This window comes from Thalassophryne amazonica, chromosome 13 (genome assembly GCF_902500255.1).
Source record: "Thalassophryne amazonica chromosome 13, fThaAma1.1, whole genome shotgun sequence".
Taxonomy (NCBI): Eukaryota; Metazoa; Chordata; class Actinopteri; order Batrachoidiformes; family Batrachoididae; genus Thalassophryne; species Thalassophryne amazonica.
This window is the reverse complement of record NC_047115.1, coordinates 53,984,097-54,007,275: the sequence shown is the minus strand read 5'-3', so window position 1 is coordinate 54,007,275 and position 23,179 is coordinate 53,984,097. Positions and strand designations below refer to the sequence as shown.

The following is a 23,179-nucleotide window of genomic DNA, read 5'->3' as shown; positions in this document are numbered from 1 at the left end:
TCTCCTGAGGTGCTGACTAAAAGTCCTTCTCCTTGGTTGCTCCAAGCTCCACCCACACTCGCTGCTTTGCCTCACCCACAATTGGGGCTGCCGCCCTTTGGGCCTGTCGGTACCTTGCAACTGCCTCTGGAGTCCTCGGAGATAACATATCACAGAAAGACTCCTTCGGACTGATGGCTTCCCTGACTACCAGTGTCCACCACGGTTTTCAAGGGTTACCACCCCTTGGGGTACCTAATTTGATTTGATTTTGGTGTCAAATTATTCTAAAATTTCAAAATAAACAAATAAATAAATTCCTGTCTCCATAACTTAAAAAAATGTTTTAATTACAATTACAATTACAATTGTAATTGTAATCACAGTTGTACAATTACAATTATTACAATTACCATTACAATTGTATTACAATTATTCTGACATCAAACTTAACACAGTGATATTGAGCCACATCTGAAATGTTATTTAAGCATATTAAACCAATCCAGTAGTGTCCATGCATAAATACAGAGGTGTGTAATTTAGTAGCTCTGTAGTTCAGTCCTGTTACATGGTGCAAAACATACGGATATTTTACTAGTCAGCACAGGAGGAGAAGTTGAAAACTAACAGTGGCACCACTCAGTGAGAACAGCTTTGAAGTCTGCAGGTCGGCTGAAGCATTTGGCTGTCGTAAGGCGCAGCAAGCTGCTGCTGTGATGTTGGTTCTGGATGTATCCAGCAGGTACCCTTCAGCGATCACAACAGGAGGTCTGCATCAGCCGGCAGGAATGAATACTTTCAATAGTTTTGTTAAACATGTACTTATGGCTACTTCTTGCAGTTGGGTGCAAGGTAACCAAAAAAATGCTCTGTAAAACATTTGTTGAGACAAATTAAATTATTTTTATACTGATATGCATCAAGCTACTGACAATGTACGTGTGTGGACATATGTTTAAATGCACATTCTTTAATAACATTCAAACTCAATTTCCCTCTGTTGCACATTTCATTTTATAAAAAAAAAATGTATGCTAAGTCTGTATGTACAAGTTACAATGTCTAATTTATCTCTCTATAGTTAATTTCTGAAAGAAGTGTTACGAAATAGATTTTCATTTGTCTTCCCACTCAGACATATTTTCAGTGATCACTGGTTTACGCAGCCTAAGATGAATGCTTCTTTGAAGAGCACTGAAGCTTCCAAAAATGGATAGCATACTTATAAAAGCTTCTAAAGGACTTGTTAATTTGTTAATTGAGGGAACTTTGTGTGTATTTAGGAGCTGAACTCACAAACCAACAGCATTTTACTTCACAAAGCTGCTTAGTGCCACAAGCAACTAATCTCTTATGCAAAAATATAAGAAGGTTGGAACAATACAGACTTCACATCATTGAGAAAGATAAATGTTGATGTTGTGTGAATTACACACAAACAATGAAATTATGTGACAGTTTCATTTACTGTGGTGGCACAGCAGTAGAGAAGGAGTACTCTTGCCTCACAGATCGGGGGCTCAAAGGAAAATGTAGTTTTTGGAATTTTGTCTTACAATGAAGCAGTTAAGATGTGCTTATAGATTTTCAGGTAGCATTGAAGGGTTAAACAAAACTATTGCAGTAACCATTTAGGAATTATAGCCATTTGGATACATATCGCCTCTATTTTCTCAGCAGACAAACTAAATATTAGGACCCCTTCGCACATAACACGAAAAAAGCAGGAACCGGCCGAAAAACCATGACAAAAAATGAATTGGGCAACCGCGAAAAATTCCACTTGCTGTCTGGAGGGACACATGGTCAGACAGGCGTGAACGATACCACGGTGACATTTTCATGCACACTTGTGCATGCGCACAAACACAGCGTGAGCAGGTTAGAGGTGTGATATGACATTGCACTCCCACAGCAGGGCAATTAGATGTTGGTCATATGTACATAAATCAACAAATACAGTTGTATGCAAAGGTTTGGGCACCCCTGATATTTTTCATGATTCTCCTTTATAAATCATTGGTTGTCTGGATCAGAAATTTAAGTTAAATATATCATATAGCAGATGAACACACTGATATTTGAGAAGTGAAATGAAGTTTCTAGTATTTACAGAAAGTGTGCAATAATTTTTTTAAACAAAATTAGGCAGGTGCATAAATTTGGGCACCCTTGTCATTTAATTGATTTTAATACATTTAGTACTAATTATAGGAACACAAAATTGGTTTGGTAAGCTCATTGACCCTTGACCTCCTTACACAGGTGAATCCAATCATGAGAAAGGGTATTTAAGGTGGCCATTTACAAATGTTTCCCCTCTTTGCATCTCTTCTAATGAGTGGCAACATGGAACCCTCTAAACAACTGTCAAACGACCTGAAAACAAAGAATGTTCAACATCATGGTTTAGGGAAGGATACAAAAAAGCTATCTCAGAGATTTCAGCTGTCAGTTTCCACTGTGAGGAACATAGTGAGGAAATGGGAGACTGCAGGCACAGTACTAGTTAAGGCCCGAAGTGGCAGGCCAAGAAAAATCACAGATAAGCTGAAGCGAAGGATGGTGAGAACAGTCATAGTCAACTCACAGACCTGCGCCAAAGACCTACAACATGATCTTGCTGCAGATAGTGTCTCTGTGCATCATTCAACTATACAGCGCACTTTGCACAAGGAGATGCTCTATGATGCTGTAATGCAGAGGAAGCCTTTTCTGTATACACTCCACAAACAGAGTCGCTTGAGGTATGCTAAAGCACATCTGGACAAGCCAGCTTCATTTTGGAATAAGGTGCTGTAGACTGATGAAATTAAAATTGAGTTATTTGGACATAACAAGGGCCAGTATGCATTGCTGGAAAAAAAAACACAGCATTCCAAGAAAAACAGTAAAATTTGGAGGTGGTTCCATCATGCTGTGTGGCTGTGTGGCCATTGCAGGTACTGGGAATCTTGTTAAAGTTGAGGGTCACATGGACTCCAGTCAATATCAGCAGATTCTTGAGAACAATGTTCATGAATCAGTGACAAAGTTGAAGTTGCACCAGGGCTGAATCTTTCAACAAGACAACGACCCTAAACACTGCTCAAAATCTACTAAGGCATTCATTCAGAGGAACAAGTATAATGTTCTGGAATGGCCATCTCAGTCCCCAGACCTGAATATTTTTGGAAAATCTGTGGTGTGATTTTAAGCGGGCTGTCCATGCTCGGAAACCAACAAACCTGAGATGTTTTGTAAAGAAGAATGGTCCAAAATACCTCAACCATAATCCAGACTCGCACTTGGAAGCTATAGGAAGCATTTAGAGGCTCTTATTTCTGCAAAAGGAGGAGCTGCTAAATATTGATGTGTTTTTTCTGTTGGGGTGCCCAAATTTATGCACCTGCCGAATTTTGTTTAAAGAATTATTGCACACTTTCTGTAAATCCTTAAACTTCATTTCACTTCTGAAATATATGTTTGTCTGCTATATAATATATTTAACTGAAATTGCTGATCCAAACAAACCAATGATTTATAAAGGAAAATCATGGAAATCATCATGGGTGCCCAAACTTTTACATACAACTGTATATGGAAACCCACAATAATGCGAAGCACAGATTCAGAACATTATAGGAATAATGAATGTACTGTATAACACAGTCATGTCACTGATCATGAATCTGTTGTTACTGTAAAAAAAAGAAAACACCACAGTTTCAAATAATTCCTCTCTGTACATGACCCATGGCCATGTATGTAAACAAGCTGATGGACTGACACATGGATGGCCACATCAGCCGCCACACCATCTGTCGTCAATGAAGAAGAAACCTCAAGCAGACCAGACTGAGAGGGGTGACCCACTGCTTAGGCCATTCTAACAGTTACAAGGTATTTACAGATTGTACAAGAGTTTCTTTACAAACAGAAAAAACAGAGTCCTTAATTTAAAATAGAGTCCACCTTGGGTCTCTAATACATAGACGTCCATGTCCAGCACCATGTCCAGGCTTCATTACGTTATAAATAACAATAAAACCAGTGTTTTTGATCATTTCAGCATTTATGTTTTTTCGACGAGCATACCTTATGTGTTGGTGCTGTCAGATCTCCAGCAGTTTCACCAATAACTCTTTGGATTGGTAATTTCTGCACCATTGGCACAAATGTGAATATCGAAGACTTTGGCAGCACTCCTAATGAAACCTGTAGAAGGAAAGAGAGTGAAAAAGAAAATGCTCATACCACAAAAGAAGAAGTTCACAGCTTCTTCTGTGGGCAGCTCCCGTTAGGGGTCGCCACAGTTGATCAATAGTTTCTATCTCACCCTATCCTCTGTATCTGCCTCTGTCACATCAACCACCTGCATGTCCTCCCTCAGTACATCCATAAACCTCCTCTTTGGCCTCCTTCTTCTCCTCCTGCCTGGTGGCTCCATCCTCAGCATCCTTATACCCTGGGTCACTCCTCTGCAAATATTAAACCATCTCCATCTCACCTCTCTGAGTTCTATCTAAACCATCAGGTTTGGAGACGAGACATTCATTCCTAATCCTGTCCATCCTCGTCACTCCCAAAGAGAATCATAACATCTTCAACTCTCCCACCTCCAGCTCTGCCTCCTGTCTTTTTGTTAGTGCCACCATCTCTGAGCCGTACAACATAACTGGTCTCACTACTGTTTTGTAAACTTTCCCCTTCACTCTTGCAGATATTCTTCTATCACAAATCACTTCTGCCACCTTTCTCCACCCACTCCACCATGTCTTCACTCTCTTCATCACCTCTCTACCACACTCTGCATTACTTTGGACAGTTGACCCCAAGTATTTAAACTCATCTACCTTAACCTCCTCTACTCCTTGTAACCACACTATTCCACCGGGCTCCTACACATTCACACAAATGTACTCAGTCTTGGTCCTACTGACTTTCATTCCCCTGCTCTGCAGAGCATATCTCCACCCTTCCAGGCTAGACTCAACCTGTGTCTGCTCTCACTACAGATCACAATGTCATCAGCAAATGTCATAGTCCATGTAAACACCTCTCTGATCTCATCTGTCAACCTGTCCATCACCATTGTGAGCAAGAAAGGACTCAGAGCAGATTTTTGATGTTATTCCACGTCCACCTTGAATGAGTCTGTCATTCCTACTGCGCATCTCACTGCTGTCACAGTGTTCTTGTACAAGTCCTGCACCACCCTCACATACTTCTCTGCCACTCCAGACTTACTTGTGCAATACCACAACTCTTCTCTTGGCATCCTGTCAAAAGCTTTCTCTAAATCCACAAAGACACAATGTAACTCCTTCTGGCCTTCTCCATACGTCTCCATCAGTACTCACAGAGCAAACATTGCTTCGTAGTGCTCTTTATCAGCATGAAACAATATTGCTGCTCCCAGATCTTCATCTGTTCTCTAAGCCTAGCTTCTACTACTCTTTCCCATAACTTCATGCTGTGGCTGTTCAACTTTATGCCTCTGTAGTTAATGCATGTCTGCACATCACCCTTGTTCTTAAAAATCAGAACTAGCATCCTTTCACTTAAGAAGATTTTAATAAACAGTCTGGTTTGGAACTCCACTGACATCTGGATCAACTGCCTTTCCTCACTTCATCCTTACTAATCTCTTGCACTTCCTATTTACTCTCTCCACATCATCAAGCCTTTTCTCTCATTTTCTTCATTCATTAGCTCCTCAAAATATTCCCTCTGCCTTCTCAAAACACTATCCTCACTTGTCAGCACATTACCATCTGCATCCTTTATCGCCCTAATCTGCTGCACATCCTTTTCAGCTCAGTGTCTTTGTCTGGCCAATCAATACAAGTCCTTTTCTCATTCTTTAGTGTTTATCTTCATGTACAGCTCACTATTGGCCTTTTCCTCTACTCTTGCCACTTCTCTTTTCACCTCACATTGCATCTCCTTGTACTTCTCTCCACTTTCTTCATCTCTCTCTGACTATTCCATTTTTTTTCACCAACCTTTCTCCTTATGATTTAGAAGAAGAATTTCATATAATTCTAACTGCACATGAATAATAAATAAATCAAATGTATCATTATGTATTATAAATGTATGTGATTCACTCTAAAAGCATTTTCTCATTCATTTCAGAGTACAGCTGATATCCTTCTCCTGTGTCAGGTTATGCAACCACATAATGATCTAACATGCAGGGATCAGGCAATCAAGCCCCCAGACTCAAAGGAGGATAATGACGCGCAATTAAATCAATTTATACACTTTCCTTTGGAAGGGGCCTCAGGGTTTCTGTTGTACAGCAGAAGTTTTCATGCACTATAAGCTGCCACAGACGCTGCTCTGGTGTTAACCTGCGTGCCTGTGAAATCTTTCAAGTTCACACCAATGACAAGCATGCCTCCAATGTCATTTTTTCTTTCATTACGTTTTCGGTCATTAGTACTTTTTGCTACTCTGAGCTTAAGCAGATCCGCAATTCCTTCTGAAAAATTAAAGGTTAGGAGTTAATTCTCTGCCAGTCTATTGCAAATACTCCATGTTATAACACACCAGCCCTGCAGGACAACTAAATGCACACTGTGAAACATTATTCACATCAGCTTGCCTCTCATCTAGCTTACAGTCTGAACACTAAAGGGTTTGTGGGTACAGCAATGCAATGCTGACACATTATCAGCAATAAATGATCAGATGCTACTGTAACCAACTACAATGTGCTTTCAAGCGTTGAATCCAAACCAACAGACACAAAAATTGTTTCTAATTACATCCTTGTGGTGTAGTTCCCCTTTGCTTTTCTACAGACTTCATGAGACTGAATTTGTGTTGAAATTCACTTATTATAAATGACCTTTATTTTTTTGTTATTTCACAAAACTGCAGCTAATTTTACTGATTACTTCTGTATTTGTGTTTTGGGAGTACCATACAGAGTTCACTGCATGAGATCATGTTTGTGTAGTTTATACTGCATTCAATGGAAACAGGGAACGTAGAGTTTTTGCCTTCCAGTTTTAAACACACACACACACACACACACATAAATAGTGTAATAAAGGTCTGATTAATCATTATGTCTCCCCACTGTGTCGTTTTAGTCATGCAATTTAGAAAAATATGGAACAGGGCTGCAACTAATGATTATTTTTGTAAGCAGAGGACAGAAAAGTTCAGGGCACAGAGGGAGTGTTGATTCATTCACTGTACAGGGCACCATTTGGACACAAAGGGCTTGATTCCATAAGACCCCACAACGAGGGCTAATTTGCATGGGCTTTCTAAACTTTTGGACATTGGGGTGAAGAATGATTTGCAAGTTATTTACTCAAAATAATTGCTCAAATGACACCTGTTGATAACATGACAGCAGTATTTAAATGAGGATTTTGTGTGTGTTTATGACTGTTAAGTACAAAATGAAATTCAATCAGCCACTTGCAGGTATGCACAAAATAAGAAGAACACACATTTTAATTGAACATGTCAGTTATTAAACATTTACCAAATCAAAAACTAATGTGTCATGACGTCATGAGGTTTATGACGAGAGGTGTACAGTGTTTGGCATTAGTCCAAATTCAGTACTGCTTGCATTAAGATGTTGGCTTAAAGCAACAATATTTCTGTGTGCATTCCCACAACAGCAGGGTCACTCTAGTGTTAATATAAGCTCTTCACCTTCACATAATTGGAGGGGATGTGATATTGAATTACAGTCATTTGTGTATGTATGATATGCAGGTGGTTGCAGCTGTTGTCCATATTGTCCAAGGAGCTGTCCAATGTCCTGACCATGGACTGGTGCTGATCGTTGTTAAGCAAATGTGCACAGCACATATGCACACAGGGCATTTTATTTCTATTTCTGTTACATAGAAAGATAATAACAAATGTTACATTTAATTTTATTCATGTAGTAGATGTTTTCTTCTGTTAAAATAGGCCACTATAACTTAATGTTCAATCATCGTGTTTGCTGTGTTAAAGAAGAACATTGAGTTGAAATAAATAAATGCATACCCAAACAGCTCATGGGGCATGACTACATCTGATTTATTGATTGCAGCACATTGGCTCAGTCACAACAGAATTTTCAGATGTGCTAAATTATATATGCAATTTCAGCCCCTGAAATTGTTTGGAGCCTCAGTAAATCATGTTGTGTGTGCTCACCTCACTTATATGCATGTTCAACACCCCCTCACTTTTGTCCACTCACATGAACACACTCCAAATTGCATATGTTTGAAGGCAAACATGCTAAATACACAGTCAATTTATTTCATTTATATATCACCAAACCACAACAAAGTTGCCACAAGGCACTTAACACAAGTAAGGTCAAACCTTACCAACCCCTAGAGCAAGCACACAGGTGAATGTTGTGTGGGCCACCAAAGAGGAGGTACTGCTGGCCCACCACCACAAGATGGCGCCCTGTTTGAAGTGCGGGCTTCAAGCACGAGAGGGCGTCGGAGCGACCAGGAGTGACAGCTGTCACACATCATCCGTACCAGCTGTCACTCATCCACTACTCATCACCACCACCATAAAGGCCGGACTGCAACTCCACCTCCCCGCCGAGAAATCAGCTACCAATCAGGTAATTTTCTCTGCTGACTCAAAACATTGAGTAATAATCTGAACTTCTTTGCAGCCGTTTTCCTGTGGTGTGTCCTTATCGGTGGGATTGGTGTTTGGTGTGATCAGCGATGGCTTCGCCTCACACCCCAAACCAGATAAGTGGTTAAACAGGAGCTGCACGAGTGTGTGATTGGAGGTGGAGGTGCTCCCTCCTAACTAAACACTGACTGTGGGATTACTGAGTGTGCGAACTCACACTCATCAGGACTGTCTCTGTTCTCTGCCAGCAGTACCGGGTCTGACTGCTGAAGACAGCGGCCACCTGGGGCGCAGGGCTTGGCGGCTCCAGTGTTCTTCAGCTCCGTTGGTGGTGGAAGCTGTGTGGGGATCCGGCTCTTCTCTCGCCAGGCGTCTTCTATCGTCGAGCCTGCCCACACGTCACCTGGTGTATGATTGACAGTCACCATATTGTTGTTGTCTGTACGTCGTTGTGCGATTCACAACATTAAATTGTTACTTTTGGCTTATCCATTGTCCATTCATTAACGCCCCCTGTTGTGGGTCTGTGTCACGACACTTTCACAACAGTGACAGTGGTAAAGAAAACTTCCCTCTTATGATTTGAGGAAGAAACCTCAAGCAGACCAGACTTAAAGGGGTGAAAAAATCCAGAGAATATATTCAAGAGAGTTTTAGGCACTAGAGTTTAATGCTGTTGTCCGTGGAGCCTGAACAGAGTGTCTGAAATGCATTTGTCCTGTTGTGAAGGTACTGAGATTACCCTATCCTACCCATAATGCACTGCTGGGCACAGCCTGTGCTCACTAAAACCTTAAAAATTAGCGCATTACTTTAAAACTAAAACATATATCTGATATTTTCACTTTATAAAACTTAAGACGTGACAGTAATTTTAAATAGCTTGTCCGAAATTAGTTTGGTTAAAATTTGAACTATAAGTTAAAAATGTATGCCTCTGGATGACTTGGGTGATATTGCCAGTGTATCAGTATGGTGTTAAAAGAAATGATTTTTTTTTTTTTTTTTGTGACCAGTTTTCCTTTGCCTGCAGAGGATAGAGCAGTTTTTCCTAGCAACAGCTCTCTTCTGTTTGCAGAGGGTAGAACTATACATCTGTTATGGAACTTTTAACAAGTAGGTGCTCAACTGATTTTAAAAATGTTTGTAGCTGTTTACTACGTTAACGGTCTAAAAATTATCGGACGAAAATTTATCAGAAGATAATTAGTCCGATAATGGTTTTTAAAGTTATCTAAAACGATAATCCGATAATGAAAACATTATCTTCGATAATTAGCTATTATCGGAACTGTGCCCACCACTGCTTTTGGGATTACCTGTATTTTCATCTTTTCAAACCAACAAACTGTACCTCGCAGCGGTTTTTCTGAAAAAAATTTTCAATTCCCATCTTTTCAAGATTACGACTGACTCCACTGAATATCACCAAGGTCGTGATGTCATGAGAAGACACTGTGGGGAGTCTTATAAGCTCAAGAAGTTGAAGTGTTCACACTGAACGCTCATCAGTGTGGCTGTAGAACAAAGGTGTGGTCAGATGGAGGCTTTGTAGCTTCACCAAGGCCAGTGAGAGAGATTAGCATGCAAGGAAAGTTCCTGCAAAAACAACGAATGACCAGTCTCCAAAGCTGCTCAAATGACCAACCAGCACTTATGGAGTAAGTCAGAGGTTCTGCCTTTGATCCCAAGAGAGCAGATGGAATTGATGGGTTGTTTTTGAGATGCCAAGCATCAACTGAAACAAAGAAGAAGTTCACTGGTCATGACCAATTGTCTGTCATTACTCAGCCACGCCACAAAACTAAGTTACTGTACCTCCGGTGTGCCTGAGTTACCAAAGGATACCAACAACTAGTTTGAGATAATAATTATTAAATGTCATTTATTGACTCACCAGGTTTATCTGCACTTGAAATCCCCTCCAAAAGCACACAGTCACTTCACAGTGGCTATGTGCGCTAATGGTGCCCTCAATTTTCAGTTAGATAACCTGGTTAGCGTTGCGTCAAAAATGTGATGCATCTCATTGAAAATAATGCTTTTTAGACCAATTTAGACCTACTTAAGCTGATGCTTCTGGTGTGAAAGCCCATTAGCCTCACTAGCAGGGAGAATTCTACAACTTATTCTCATACTGAAGTTGTGAGACATCAAGAAGTTAGTGAAGAGCACACTCATGTCTTTATAGAGACATAAGAACATTCCACAATTAACATACAAGTATATGATTTAACTGCGTTGTTTTACATGATTCATGTGTATGATTATTCTTTAACTATTTTGATGGTTATATACATAGATCAGAATGGTAAACCTCACTCACTCAAACACTCATCTTCAACCGCCTAGTCCAATTAAGGGTCGCGGGGGGGCTGGAACCCATCCCAGCAGTAATGGTAAACCTAATTCTTCAAACTATAATGGGTAATTATATTATTTTTGTAAAGCCTTTTAAAGCCAACTAAGGTACCAAGTAATTTAATATTATCAGGACAATTATTCAAAATATTAACCCCTTTAATGCAAACACAATGACTTTTTACAGTAGTTCGAATCTTTAGTTTCTCAAATAATAATATCCCTCTCAAATTGTCGCTGGAGGCCCTCATTTTGAACAGATCCTGGACATTACCAAAATGTAGTGATAATTTGTTTGAATTGAACCAATGTTTAAATTTCTGTAATTCATTCTCCATTGTGTCCAGGAGCTGTCCCAAATGCTCTCCACTACAAAACACAGTCGTATTAGCACCAAATAAAATACAACTTGTGGACTTGAAAACCAAACATATATCATTAATGTACAAAAGAAACAGCAATGGCCCAAGGACTGAACCCTGGGGCACCCCACATGTAATCTTCAAGAACTCAGCATTTGTATCACCAATGTGGACACACCTACTGTGTAAGTAACTGGTTATCCAGTCATGTGCCAATCCCCTGATACCATACTTCTGTAATTTGTCTAATAGCAAAACATGATGTATAGTATCAAATGCTTTCTGTAAAAAAAAAAAAAACCCTACAGTATATTGCCTATTCTCATCGCATTGGAAATTTGTTCAACGAAATCCATTGCAGTCAGTGAAGTAATGCGATTTTTTTCTAAAACCCTATTGCTGCCCGCTAAGAAGATGATGTTTAGCTAAGAAATAATTTAACGACATTACAAATACCTTTTCCAAAATTTTAGAAAATTGTGGTAAGAGGGAGACTGGCCTATAATTTGAAAAACAAAAGTTTGTCACCAGATTTGAACAATGGTATCACTTTAGCTATTTTCATTTTGAACGGAAATTTCCCAGTCATTAATTACAAATTACAGATATACATTAAAGACTTAACAATACAACCAATATTTTTAACCAAAAATATATCAAAATTGTCACTATCAGTAGATTTTTTTTTTCTCTTAAGTTCATGAACTATGTCAATAATCTCTTTTTCATCCGTTTCTTTAATGAACATTGAATCCAAAGCTGTTTTAATTGTTTTGCTGTAATCTGAAGAGCATGTTTTAGAAGATACAATTGAATTTGCTAAATTTTTACCCAGGATATTCTTTAACAACTTTTTTCTTATTTATGATTTAATTTAAAAACTTCCAAGTACTCTTTATATTCGTTTTATTTTATCTAATAAATCACTGTAGTACTGCCTTTTTACATGATCGTATGATCTTAATTAGTTTGTTTTTACATGTCTTATGTCATGCCCGGCCTGGGTCTAGGTCTTAGTCCTTATTTTGGTTCCCCTTTTTGCTCATCTCCGACCCCAGCTTTGATGTATTAGTTTTTTATTTTCATCATGAGTTATTCGGCTATGTTTTTCTTATCATTTTGTTACTTTTCATACATTAGCCAATGTCCAGTTCTGTTCTAGTTCTGTTCAGCCGGTTTGTGTTTTCATTGTTTATCATTTAGCTTTGTTCTGTATATGTTGGCTGTGTACTTTTATACCTGGTTTTGATTTTTGTTTATTAGTTTGTTCCTGTTTAATTTTGCTTTTGTATTGATTCCCTGTTCAGTTCTACTTGCTTTTGTTCTCATGCTCATGTTTGATTATGGTTCCTGTTGTTGCATTATATTCTGACCATAATTTCCAATTTAGCTCTGTTCTGTTTTTGTCATTTTGTTTCCACTCCGCACCTCCCATCATGTCTTTGTTCCTTGTCTCACGCCGGGTTACTTATGTTCACTCCACACCCTGCACCTGCCCCATGTCTTTGTTTCCCACCTTGTTTATGTCTGCTTTGTGTTTTCATTCACTCCCACTCTTGCTCCAGCTCACGTGTCTTTGTCTGTTACTTCACTTCACTCTGTGCTTTCCTTCCTTCACTATCTTGTACTCTGCACAACCTTTGACTCCCCCGGTCACGCCCCCTTCCAGAGACTTCCACACACCTGCTTCACATCACCCTAATTTGTTTGCCCCTTATTTAAACCATCACAGTCTCACAGCTCACTGCCAGTTTGTCGTCGTTAGTACACATCCTAGCTCTCGTATCCAGTCCTGTTTTGCCTAGCCGTGTGTTTTGAAATCTGCTCTGTTTTTTGACTACGCTTTTTGCCTCATCCCTGATGTCCATGTTTGCTCGTGCTTCTGAACCCTGCCTGAATATGACTGTGTTTTTGCCTGACCCTGCTTGTACCTCCGCTCCGCTGACTGATCACCTGTGTACCATACCTCAGCCTGAAATAAAGACGACATTTGCTTTTACACGTGAACCTGATGTGGGAGTCTGCATTGCGGGTCCAGCTGCTTCGGGTGCCCGGCACCCGCCCGCTCTGACATCTTATACCTTCTCTCAGCTTCATTTGTTCTAAATTTTACAAACGGCTTGTACAACAAAATTTTTCTTTTTACATGCATTCTGTACCAATAAGCAACTGGCCTTTCATTTACATGCATCCAAGGTTGATCAATATTTTTCTTATTTCCAACTTTTGACACAAAAGGGAAATGTTTATCATATAACTTGGAAATAACTGAAATTAATGATTCATAAGATTGATCTGCATCCTCAGTATAAATGTCACTCCAGTTTTGATGTAATAAATCCATTCTAAGATTTTCCATAGTTTCCATTGTTATTTTCCTTGTCAAGTTCGTTATGATGCTATGGTCAGTTTTATCAACTAATGAATTGCTATAATATGTGATATCCTTCAGACGCGGGCTGATAGAGATACATCAGGACATGTGAAAAGGTATACTTATCCATACATATCACATTGAGTAAACATGGTCCAAAAAAAGTCAGGAAGTCTGCAGCTATGTGAGTTCCTTTTTCAAATTTCTTGACATTATTTAAAGTGCAGACGGGATTAGGTGTGTAGTTCAAATAACCAGATTCAAAGCTGTGATATGATCTGAATATTTATTGTCATGGCACTCCATTAGACACGCTGACTAAATGCTGCCATTAAAAGAACTGTGTGTCCTCTTCTAAAATTGTTGGTGTATTTGAAGTTCTTATGTAAGTTTGTTTGCATGTGCTCTGTAGTCATAGCAGAGTGGGTTTAAACTGTGAAAGGTTAAAGAGAATGTTTCCTACTTGCCCATTGGAGCCCTCTTGAATGAGTAATTGCTGAGTGTTGCCGAGGTCATGCCGTCCTAAAAGATCGCATTTCCACCACCATTGCTTCACTGTGCTGCCTTGCTCAACATTGCCTGTCACCTCAGCACAGTTATGCACTGTGGTATGCCGGACCGTCCCATAGACCAAATACAAACAGCAATAAATCATCTCCTCAGGCCGACCCCCTTCCATGGGGAGCTTTTTAAAGAGACACATACATGACAAACTAAAATGTGCAAAACATACTTTGTAGAAGTGTATGATGTTTAAACAGAGTCAGTGTATTTGGAAGGTAGAATAAATGCTATTTTCTGAGATATTGCCAATTCTCATGAAAAATTAAACTTCCATCTACATATATGTTGACAGCATGTGCTGTTTTGTTCCATATCCCCTCCAACAGTTTTGCAACTAGGCCATTTGTTGAAGGTCTAGGTCCTTGAGGCCATTTTGCGGTGCTGGAGTATGTGTGTGAAGGGGAATACACGCTGAAGTAAGCTCCCATGTAGTGACATAACTGATCTGTAACTGTGCTGTAAAACCAGGGCAAACCCAGTGTAAGGAAGGTTTGTACATAGCGGGAAATCTACTTGCACTCTGGACACAAATTACTAAGTTGAAACTGTACCACCAAACTGATGATCGATACTCCAACTGTACAAATAACTCATTCTATGTGTTTAATCCATCACTGCTGTAGACAAGGATGAAAAAGTTGATACATTGCACTCAGATTGGTCTTCAAAACACAGTACAGCCATTTTGAAAAGCTTGGGTAGAACCAGCTTGAGCATCGTCATGGATGTATACTCAACAAAAATATAAACGCAACACTTTTGGTTTTGCTCCCATTTTGTATGAGATGAACTCAAAGATCTAAAAGTTTCTCCACATACACAATATCACCATTTCCCTCAAATATTGTTCAGAAACCAGTCAAAATCTGTGATAGTGAGCACTTCTCCTTTGCTAAGATAATCCATCCCACCTCACAGGTGTGCCATATCAAGATGCTGATTAGACACCATGATTAGTGCACAGGTGTGCCTTAGACTGCCCACAATAAAAGGCCACTCTGAAAGGTGCAGTTTTGTTTTATTGGGGGGGATACCAGTCAGTATCTGGTGTGACCACCATTTGCCTCATGCAGTGCAACACATCTCCTTCGCATCATCTGTGAAGAGAACACCTCTCCAACGTGCCAAACGCCAGCGAATGTGAGCATTTGCCCACTCAAGTTGGTTACGACGACAAACTGGAGTCAGGTCAAGACCCCGATGAGGACGACGAGCATGCAGATGAGCTTCCCAGAGACGGTTTCTGACAGTTTGTGCAGAAAGTCTTTGGTTATGCAAACCGATTGTTTCAGCAGCTGTCTGAGTGGCTGGTCTCAGACGATCTTGGAGGTGAACATGCTGGATGTGGAGGTCCTGGGCTGGTGTGGTTACACGTGGTCTGCGGTTGTGAGGCTGGTTGGATGTACTGCCAAATTCTCTGAAACGACTTTGGAGAAGGCTTATGGTAGAGAAATGAACATTCAATACACGAGCAACAGCTCTGGTTGACATTCCTGCTGTCAGCATGCCAATTGCACGCTCCCTCAAATCTTGCGACATCTGTGGCATTGTGCTGTGTGATAAAACTGCACCTTTCAGAGTGGCCTTTTATTGTGGGCAGTCTAAGGCACACCTGTGCACTAATCATGGTGTCTAATCAGCATCTTGGTATGGCACACCTGTGAGGTGGGATGGATTATCTCAGCAAAGGAGAAGTGCTCACTATTACAGATTTAGACTGGTTTGTGGACAATATTTGAGAGAAATGGTGATATTGTGTATGTGGAAAAAGTTTTAGATCTTTGAGTTCATCTCATACAAAATAGGAGCAAAACCAAAAGTGTTGCGTTTATATTTTTGTTGAGTGTATGATGGGGGAGATTGGGTATTTTGCTAATGTTTAAGATGTACCAGCTGGGGCATTGTGACAATAGGCCCTCGAATACATGAGCAGTTTTTCTGTTATGTTTTGATTATTCTCCTCCAGTCCAGAGCTAACAAAATATTAAAGTGTCTATAAATTAACAATTGTGCTTTTATTGTATAAAGGTTGGAAGCAACAAAATAAAATTTTCAAAAATAAACTGAGAAATAATTAAGTGATTGAAACAGAGCCGTATTTGATAATTTTCCACTCTCAACAATCATCCTTTACAACAGAAAATTGCTATTTACTATTTCAGGAAAATGCCCTCAAGTATGGAAATTGCAAAAATTAATTTAGAAGTGGCAAGTCAACGTCTCTGCAAGTTTCACACTTTCACCGCTTACAGATATACTTCTGATGACTGAGTCCAGGAACTCGCTGAAAGCCTGGATCTTAGTGTTGATCCATGACATCTACAAATCCAGACGCTGACTCCTCGCTCAGCTCCTCAGGTTCTGCAATCAGGGCATCCATGGATTCTTCAAAGTCAATAAACCTTTCCATGCCAACAAAGACACCTAAGCCACTGTTTTCTACAACCCTAACCAACACCCATAAGTCAGAACACTAGTCCTAGTATTCTTGCACAGTACAGGACACACAGTACCTGTCCATAGGCTCACTGGGATGTCCACCAACTTTTTGGGGATCTCAGGAAATTTTCTGGATGTCCTGGAGAGTAGCTCAGTCAGTTAATTCAAGCACTTTACCAAAGTCAACATAGGCTGCAAAGAAGGAAAGCAAGTATTCACACTTGCATTCAATGAGAACTAGGATGCGGTCTGCGGTTGACCTCTTGGGCATGAAAGCAGACTGCTGTGATTGCTAAGTAGCAAACATTAGGCACTGACTTCTTTTAAGAATAATCCTTCCAAGCACCTTTTCCTGCCACAGAGAGCAGTACAAAACCACTGTACTTGTTGCAATCACGGGATCACCCCTCATTAATCGTATCAAGCACTATTTAATCTTTACAGTTCCTTCACTCCAGTGCCAGATTGTCAATGTGCCTATTCCTGCTGTTTTACATTTGTTTGTGTTTTCCTTAGATTTTCCAACCGATGCTGCCTGTCCGCATCTCCTGAGTTTAGCCTTCTGTTTCTTGGTTCATACACTTGGTTTGTGTTCTGACCCTCTGCTTGTTTATCTTGATTACTGTCTTGCTGCTGCCCTCAGGGCTACTAGACTTTCAAAAACTATCTTCCTGTGTGCTGAACCGATCTTTGACCGATCTTTCAGCCTGTTTCCGCATGAATGACACTGTTACACGGACTCATCCTGTTGTGTATTCTGGTACAACTGACTTTTACCTCAAGCCATTTTTCAAACTTTGCTCAAGACTCTTTTCGACAACCTTTACACTAATATATCGATGAAAACTAACACTTGCACTGGGCTTTGCACTGGGTGTACAATGGGTTAGTTATTCTTTTATTGTACCAATAAGCAACTGGCCTTGAATACACTATCTGTATTATGATTGCAACTACATCAAACATCATAGATGTCAGGATATATTGTAACCATTCAAGTAATTGCATGAAAATACTATCTCCCTGCAACTTGGATGCTGTTGTGGTTCACAGATGCTACAAAAATATCTCAGTAGCTCACATTTTGAAGTAAACACATAAACAGTTGGGTGTGGCATTCAGCAAAGTTTAATTACAGATGAAGGGGGGGCCTCTCTTCGGAGCAGATAGGGTGTGTAAATATAGCAACTGCCAGCCGCAGCGATGGGAACGCTACTGAGCATGCAGGATCATCACTCCAGATCATAAACAAATGTTATTAATGCAAAGTATGATGTGAGGAGGAAATGCACATCTACAGGGGAAAACATAACCATGGTAATGTAAAGTTTAAGGTGGAGTTAGATTATCGTTCTGCATAATGTAAGACCGGCAATATATTGAGAATCTAAATAAATGTCACATATTCTCTTAGAATATTTTATTTTTTACAGCATGTTGTCTAATGTATTTAAATCTAGGCCATATTCATGTGAGTACAGTACATAAGCAGTTTGGTAACATCTATTCTTTTGTGCCAGTACAAAATATCCCATAACTTCAGTGGAGTATACTGTATGTAGTGTCTATGTGAATTCCTGAAAGCTGACAGAGGGTGGTTGTGGGAATATGAGGAGGAGGGTGGGTGGATGGTATTGAATATCTTTCTAGCATTACAGGATTTAATATCTTCACATTAAATGAAAATTTATAAACTGGATTAAATCTCAACTAAAATGACTATTCAATACAATCAATCTGGATTAAAGATTAAATTAAAAATTACATACAGAAGATGAAGGGGCAATGCTGAATGTAAGTGCAAACAAAATTATCATCACTCAAATACAAAATGAAAAAGTTTGAACCTGTTGAACAACATGCTGATTAACAATACATGGAAAAATATTAATACTATGTGATATTTTTTATTTATTGTTTATTTGATGAGGACAATGCACATTAATGAACACTTTGTACATTTTCATGCCATAGTGTAAATATGCCAGATTTAGCTAAAAGCTACTTTCCATCTGTAGTCCTCAGACACACAACAAACAATTACAATAAATAAATTAAAACAAAACATGAGATTATGTACAATACATCTCACCTGTGTTGACAGGTTTGATTGTTTTTGAGCCATTTTTTAAGATCATTTTTAAAAGCACTCAGGGTGGGACTGTCTATGTGCCAACAATGGACATCTAGGGGTTTCAATTTGTTGCTCAAAGATTATACAACACTCACATATTCGCAACAGTTTTTAGTGGCCATCCGTAGCTGAGTGACTGTGCTGGCACACTGGCAGCAATATGTACTGTGTGTGATACACACACACACACACACACACACATACATACATACATGCATGCATACAATGATTGATTGATTGATTGATTGATTGATTGATAGATAGATAGATAGATAGATAGATAGATAGATAGATAGATAGATAGATAGATAGATAGATAGATAGATAGATAGATAGATAGATAGATAGATAGATAGATAGATAGATAGATAGATAGATAGATAGATAGATAGATAGATAGATAGATAGATAGATAGATAGATAGATAGATAGATAGATAGATAGATAGATAGATAGATAGATAGATAGATAGATAGATAGATAGATAGATAGATAGATAGATAGATAGATAGATAGATAGATGTGTGCGTGCAAGAGCTCTCTCACTGTTGCGCCCTGTAGTGTGATAAATTTGCAAAGTGAAGCGATCTTGTTATGTGACCAACAAGAACAAACGATAAATAAATGAATTATAAATGAATGAAATAAATGAATCCGCCATTCCGGATCCGGCTCACCTCCAAAATTCGATGAAGTCTTCCATGTCATAATATCTATCGATGGTGCAAATTTAATTTCATTTTGTTTGTCTACATAAGTACAAAAACATTCCCTTTCCACCCAATAGGAATTCACCTGCACCACAGCTGACCACACCTCATTTTTAGACCAACATGCCCAACAGCACACAAATGAGCACAATTAATATACGAAGTCTATTAGAAAAGTGTCCGACCTTATTATTTTTTTTTTTCAAAAACCATATGGATTTGAATCACGTGTGATTACATCAGACATGCTTGAACCCTCGTGGGCATGCAAGAGCTTTTTCACGCCTGTCGGTTACGTCATTCGCCTGTGGGCAGTCTTTGAGTGAGGAGTCGCCCACCCTCTCGTCGATTTTTTCATTGTTTATGAATGGCTCAGAGACTGCTGCTTTGTTTGATCAAAATTTTTTCAAAACTGTAAGGCACAACTGAGTGGACACCATTCGATAAATTCAGCTGGTTTTCGGTAAAAATTTTAACGGCTGATGAGAGATTTTGGCCTGGTAGTGTTGCTTTAAGGACGGCCCATGGCGCCCAACAGCGATCTGCGCTTCGAGGCGGCAGCGTCTCGCCGTTTCAAGTCGAAAACTTCCACATTTCAGGCTCTGTTGACCCAGGAAGTCGTCAGAGAACAGAGAACTTGCAGAAGAAGTTGGTATGAGGAGTTTATTCGGACATTCCATTGTTAACGGACATTTTGTAATGAAAGAACGTGCGGGCAGAGTCGCATGTCGGGCTGGACCTGACCGCGGGAGGTCGCGACAGGAAAAACACCTCCGTTGGAAACCTTAACAGGCAAGTTGGAACATGCCCAAGCTGTTAAACAATTTCTCAGTTACTCACTTGTTGAAAGCCATCAAAAGCCGCCTGAATTTTACAAATGGTTTTCAACACAGAGGTGTTTTTCATGTCGCGGCGCACACAGATTTGCGCGCACGTCTTTCATTAAAAAATGTCCTTAAACAGTGGAATGTCCGCATAAAGTCCTCATGCTGGCCTCTTCTGAATCTTCTCTGTTCTCTCACAACATCCTGGGTGAATTAAGCCTTAAATTAGGATATTTTCAGCTCGAAACAGGCCGACGATGGCGCCTGGAAGCGCTGCACGACGTCCCGCTCCGTGGGAAGTCCTTACACTGACAGAAACACCCCATAATCTCTCATCAGCCGTTAAACTTTTCACCGAAAACCAGTTTAATTTCTCGAATAGTGTCCACTCGGATATTCCTCACAGGTCCAGAAAAATTTTTGATAAAGCAACGCGCACCGTCTCGAGCAGTGTGTGAAACAAAGGAATTCAGCCGAGAGGGCGGGACCACATCTCACTCAAGGCCTGCCCACAGGGAAATGACATCACCGACACGCGTGAAAAAACTCACGCATGCGCACGAGGGTTCAAGCATGATTGGTGTAATCGCACGTCATTCAAATCCATATAGTTTTTTTTTTAAATAAAAAGGTAGTAAACTTTTCTAATAGACCTCGTATAACAGCTGAGTGGATCCTTGTCATTTCATTGGCGCTTTGTATGTCATGGATTATTTGTCCCATTTGTGTTGCATTGCATTTAGAGTGCAATTTGGTTTCATTTAGCGTGCAAATTTGGTTCCATACATTTGGTACCATTGCACTCTGCACACATGCGCACACGTGCTCGCGCATGCACACGCGCCCCACACTTGCTCATGCACGTGTCATTACACTCTGCGCACTTACATGTACGTGCGCACACACACACAACGTGTGTGCACACACAAAACAAATCCATTGCACTGGAAGCCGTCTGGAGGCATGAAGAGCTGTTAGGAGGAAGTTAGAATGAAAAGCTGGACTAATTTCTGACATGATTTTTTTTTTTTTTTTTTCGCTGTACTGAGGAAGTACAAAGAATTTTTGACATGAAGTTGGTGCACGGCATCACAGACGACATCATGACAATTATTTTTGGACTCATATTTAAAGTTCATGTTGGATTGTTGATGTCAGAGCACCAGTGATGCACCAAAGCTGGACAAATTTCTGACGTGATTTTTCACTGGAGTGAGGAAGTACACAAACTCTTTTTCTTTTCTTTTTTTTTTCTTTTTTTGGAAGTACACAAAGTCAGTGCAATGCTGCACCAAAATGTAAGTCCCTTTTCTGTTGTTTATAAATTAATATAATATCAAATGACAAGGATCTATTTTAGCCATTATATAAAACAAATAATGAATGATTTTACATTCTTTCAATGGAATGAATATTTAATTCTGTGAAAGCTGGAACATACCATTCAACTTGGCTTCACTTTGTTGAATGGTATGTTCCAGCTTTCACCTCATGAAATATGTGTATCATTGAACTCATAAACATTCATTATTTGTATAATTGTATAATTTGTATAATCATTCATAAAAATGATCAATCTCATGACCGTGTGACTGCTTCACGTGACAATCACAACAGCGTTTGTTTTAATGAAACAATCTGTTGAGTTTACAGTTTAATATTTACCTAAATATTTAGCTAAATGAAATAAACACAGAATAAATACTTGGCTAAATAGTTTGTCAGCATTGAATAAATGTTTGGTTAAATAGTTTGTAAATATTTAATTGATTAATTTAAGACAATTTAAATTAACTAATTATGTAAATAAATTGAATAAAAAGTTATCTTAGTTTGTTGCGCTTTTTTCCACAACAGTTAAGAAGCAATAACATGAAAGATTCATTTTCAACCTAAATATCACAAAGAAGTGAGCTAGAATATGTAAGCCGACTTTTTCCGTCAACATATCTAAATGTGGAAAACGAAACCTTTCATTTGAAAACATATTTGTTTACAAATAGCACCTGATATTGCACTGCTGTAGTCTGTTTGTTTACATCTGTGTTGTTTTGTAAACACTGCTCTAATAAGGCTTATAATTTTGTGATCAGTTAACAGACATAGAAAATGCAGATTGTTTTGATTTGTTAGTGAAACCCTTAAATTAGTGATGTGAGGTAAAGTCAAGCTGTAATGGTTTAAAAATATCATGATTGTTGTTGTAAAACAATAATAAGCCTTTAAATCAGAGTTGCTTTGTTATTCATCCATAAAGCAAATACACACAAAAAAAAGTTTATGATTGACACATTTTGACAATTTAGCTTGTGTTTGCCAACCTTCTTACCTTCCCCAAACTCTTATTTAAGGTCTCCATTCTGTGTCATGTGTCTCTGTATCCACGCTGTCTCTGAGTCCAGACTTTGGCCAACTCCCCTTTATAAATCTATTTTAATTTTAATTTTACATAAATATAAATGTTGAATTTGCCACCTCCGGAAAGAAAGTTGCCTACGTCTCAGCCTGTGTGATAAAGTCCAGTGTGCATTAGGCTCGGCGTGTGCGTGCTCATGCAGAGTTCCTTTTATAGATACATTATAGCCACAAATAGTCAGGAGTCAGCCTGCAGGGCACCAGTCACAATGTGCACGCTGTGAGCTTCATGCTCCACCGCTCTTTGTCGTCCTGCCATGAATTATAATCGCTCCTTATTTTATCCTGAAGATGCCAAAGTAAAAATCTCGCTGCTTCTTCTTACGGTGAACATGTGCAGAAGCCGGTAAATTTCCTGGCTGAGTGAGTTTAAATGAAGCAGCTTAAGAACTGCAGATACCTGC

At 39.3% G+C, this 23,179-nt stretch overlaps 1 protein-coding gene across 3 annotated transcripts in view; it reads right to left on the bottom strand.

Moving 5' to 3' along the window:
- The window catches only part of mlip (muscular LMNA-interacting protein), a 74,621-nt gene extending 51,724 nt beyond the window's left edge, over positions 1-22,897 (bottom strand). For all 3 annotated transcript variants that reach the window (XM_034185190.1, XM_034185189.1, XM_034185191.1), the window contains exons 1-2: positions 22,690-22,897; positions 4,060-4,179 (exon numbers count right to left, since the gene is read on the bottom strand). In XM_034185190.1, the coding sequence (XP_034041081.1) occupies positions 4,060-4,179; positions 22,690-22,719 (150 nt within the window). In that variant the 5' untranslated portion in view covers positions 22,720-22,897. The remainder of the gene's footprint in view (positions 1-4,059; positions 4,180-22,689) is intronic.
- Positions 22,898-23,179: the final 282 nt, after the last annotated feature.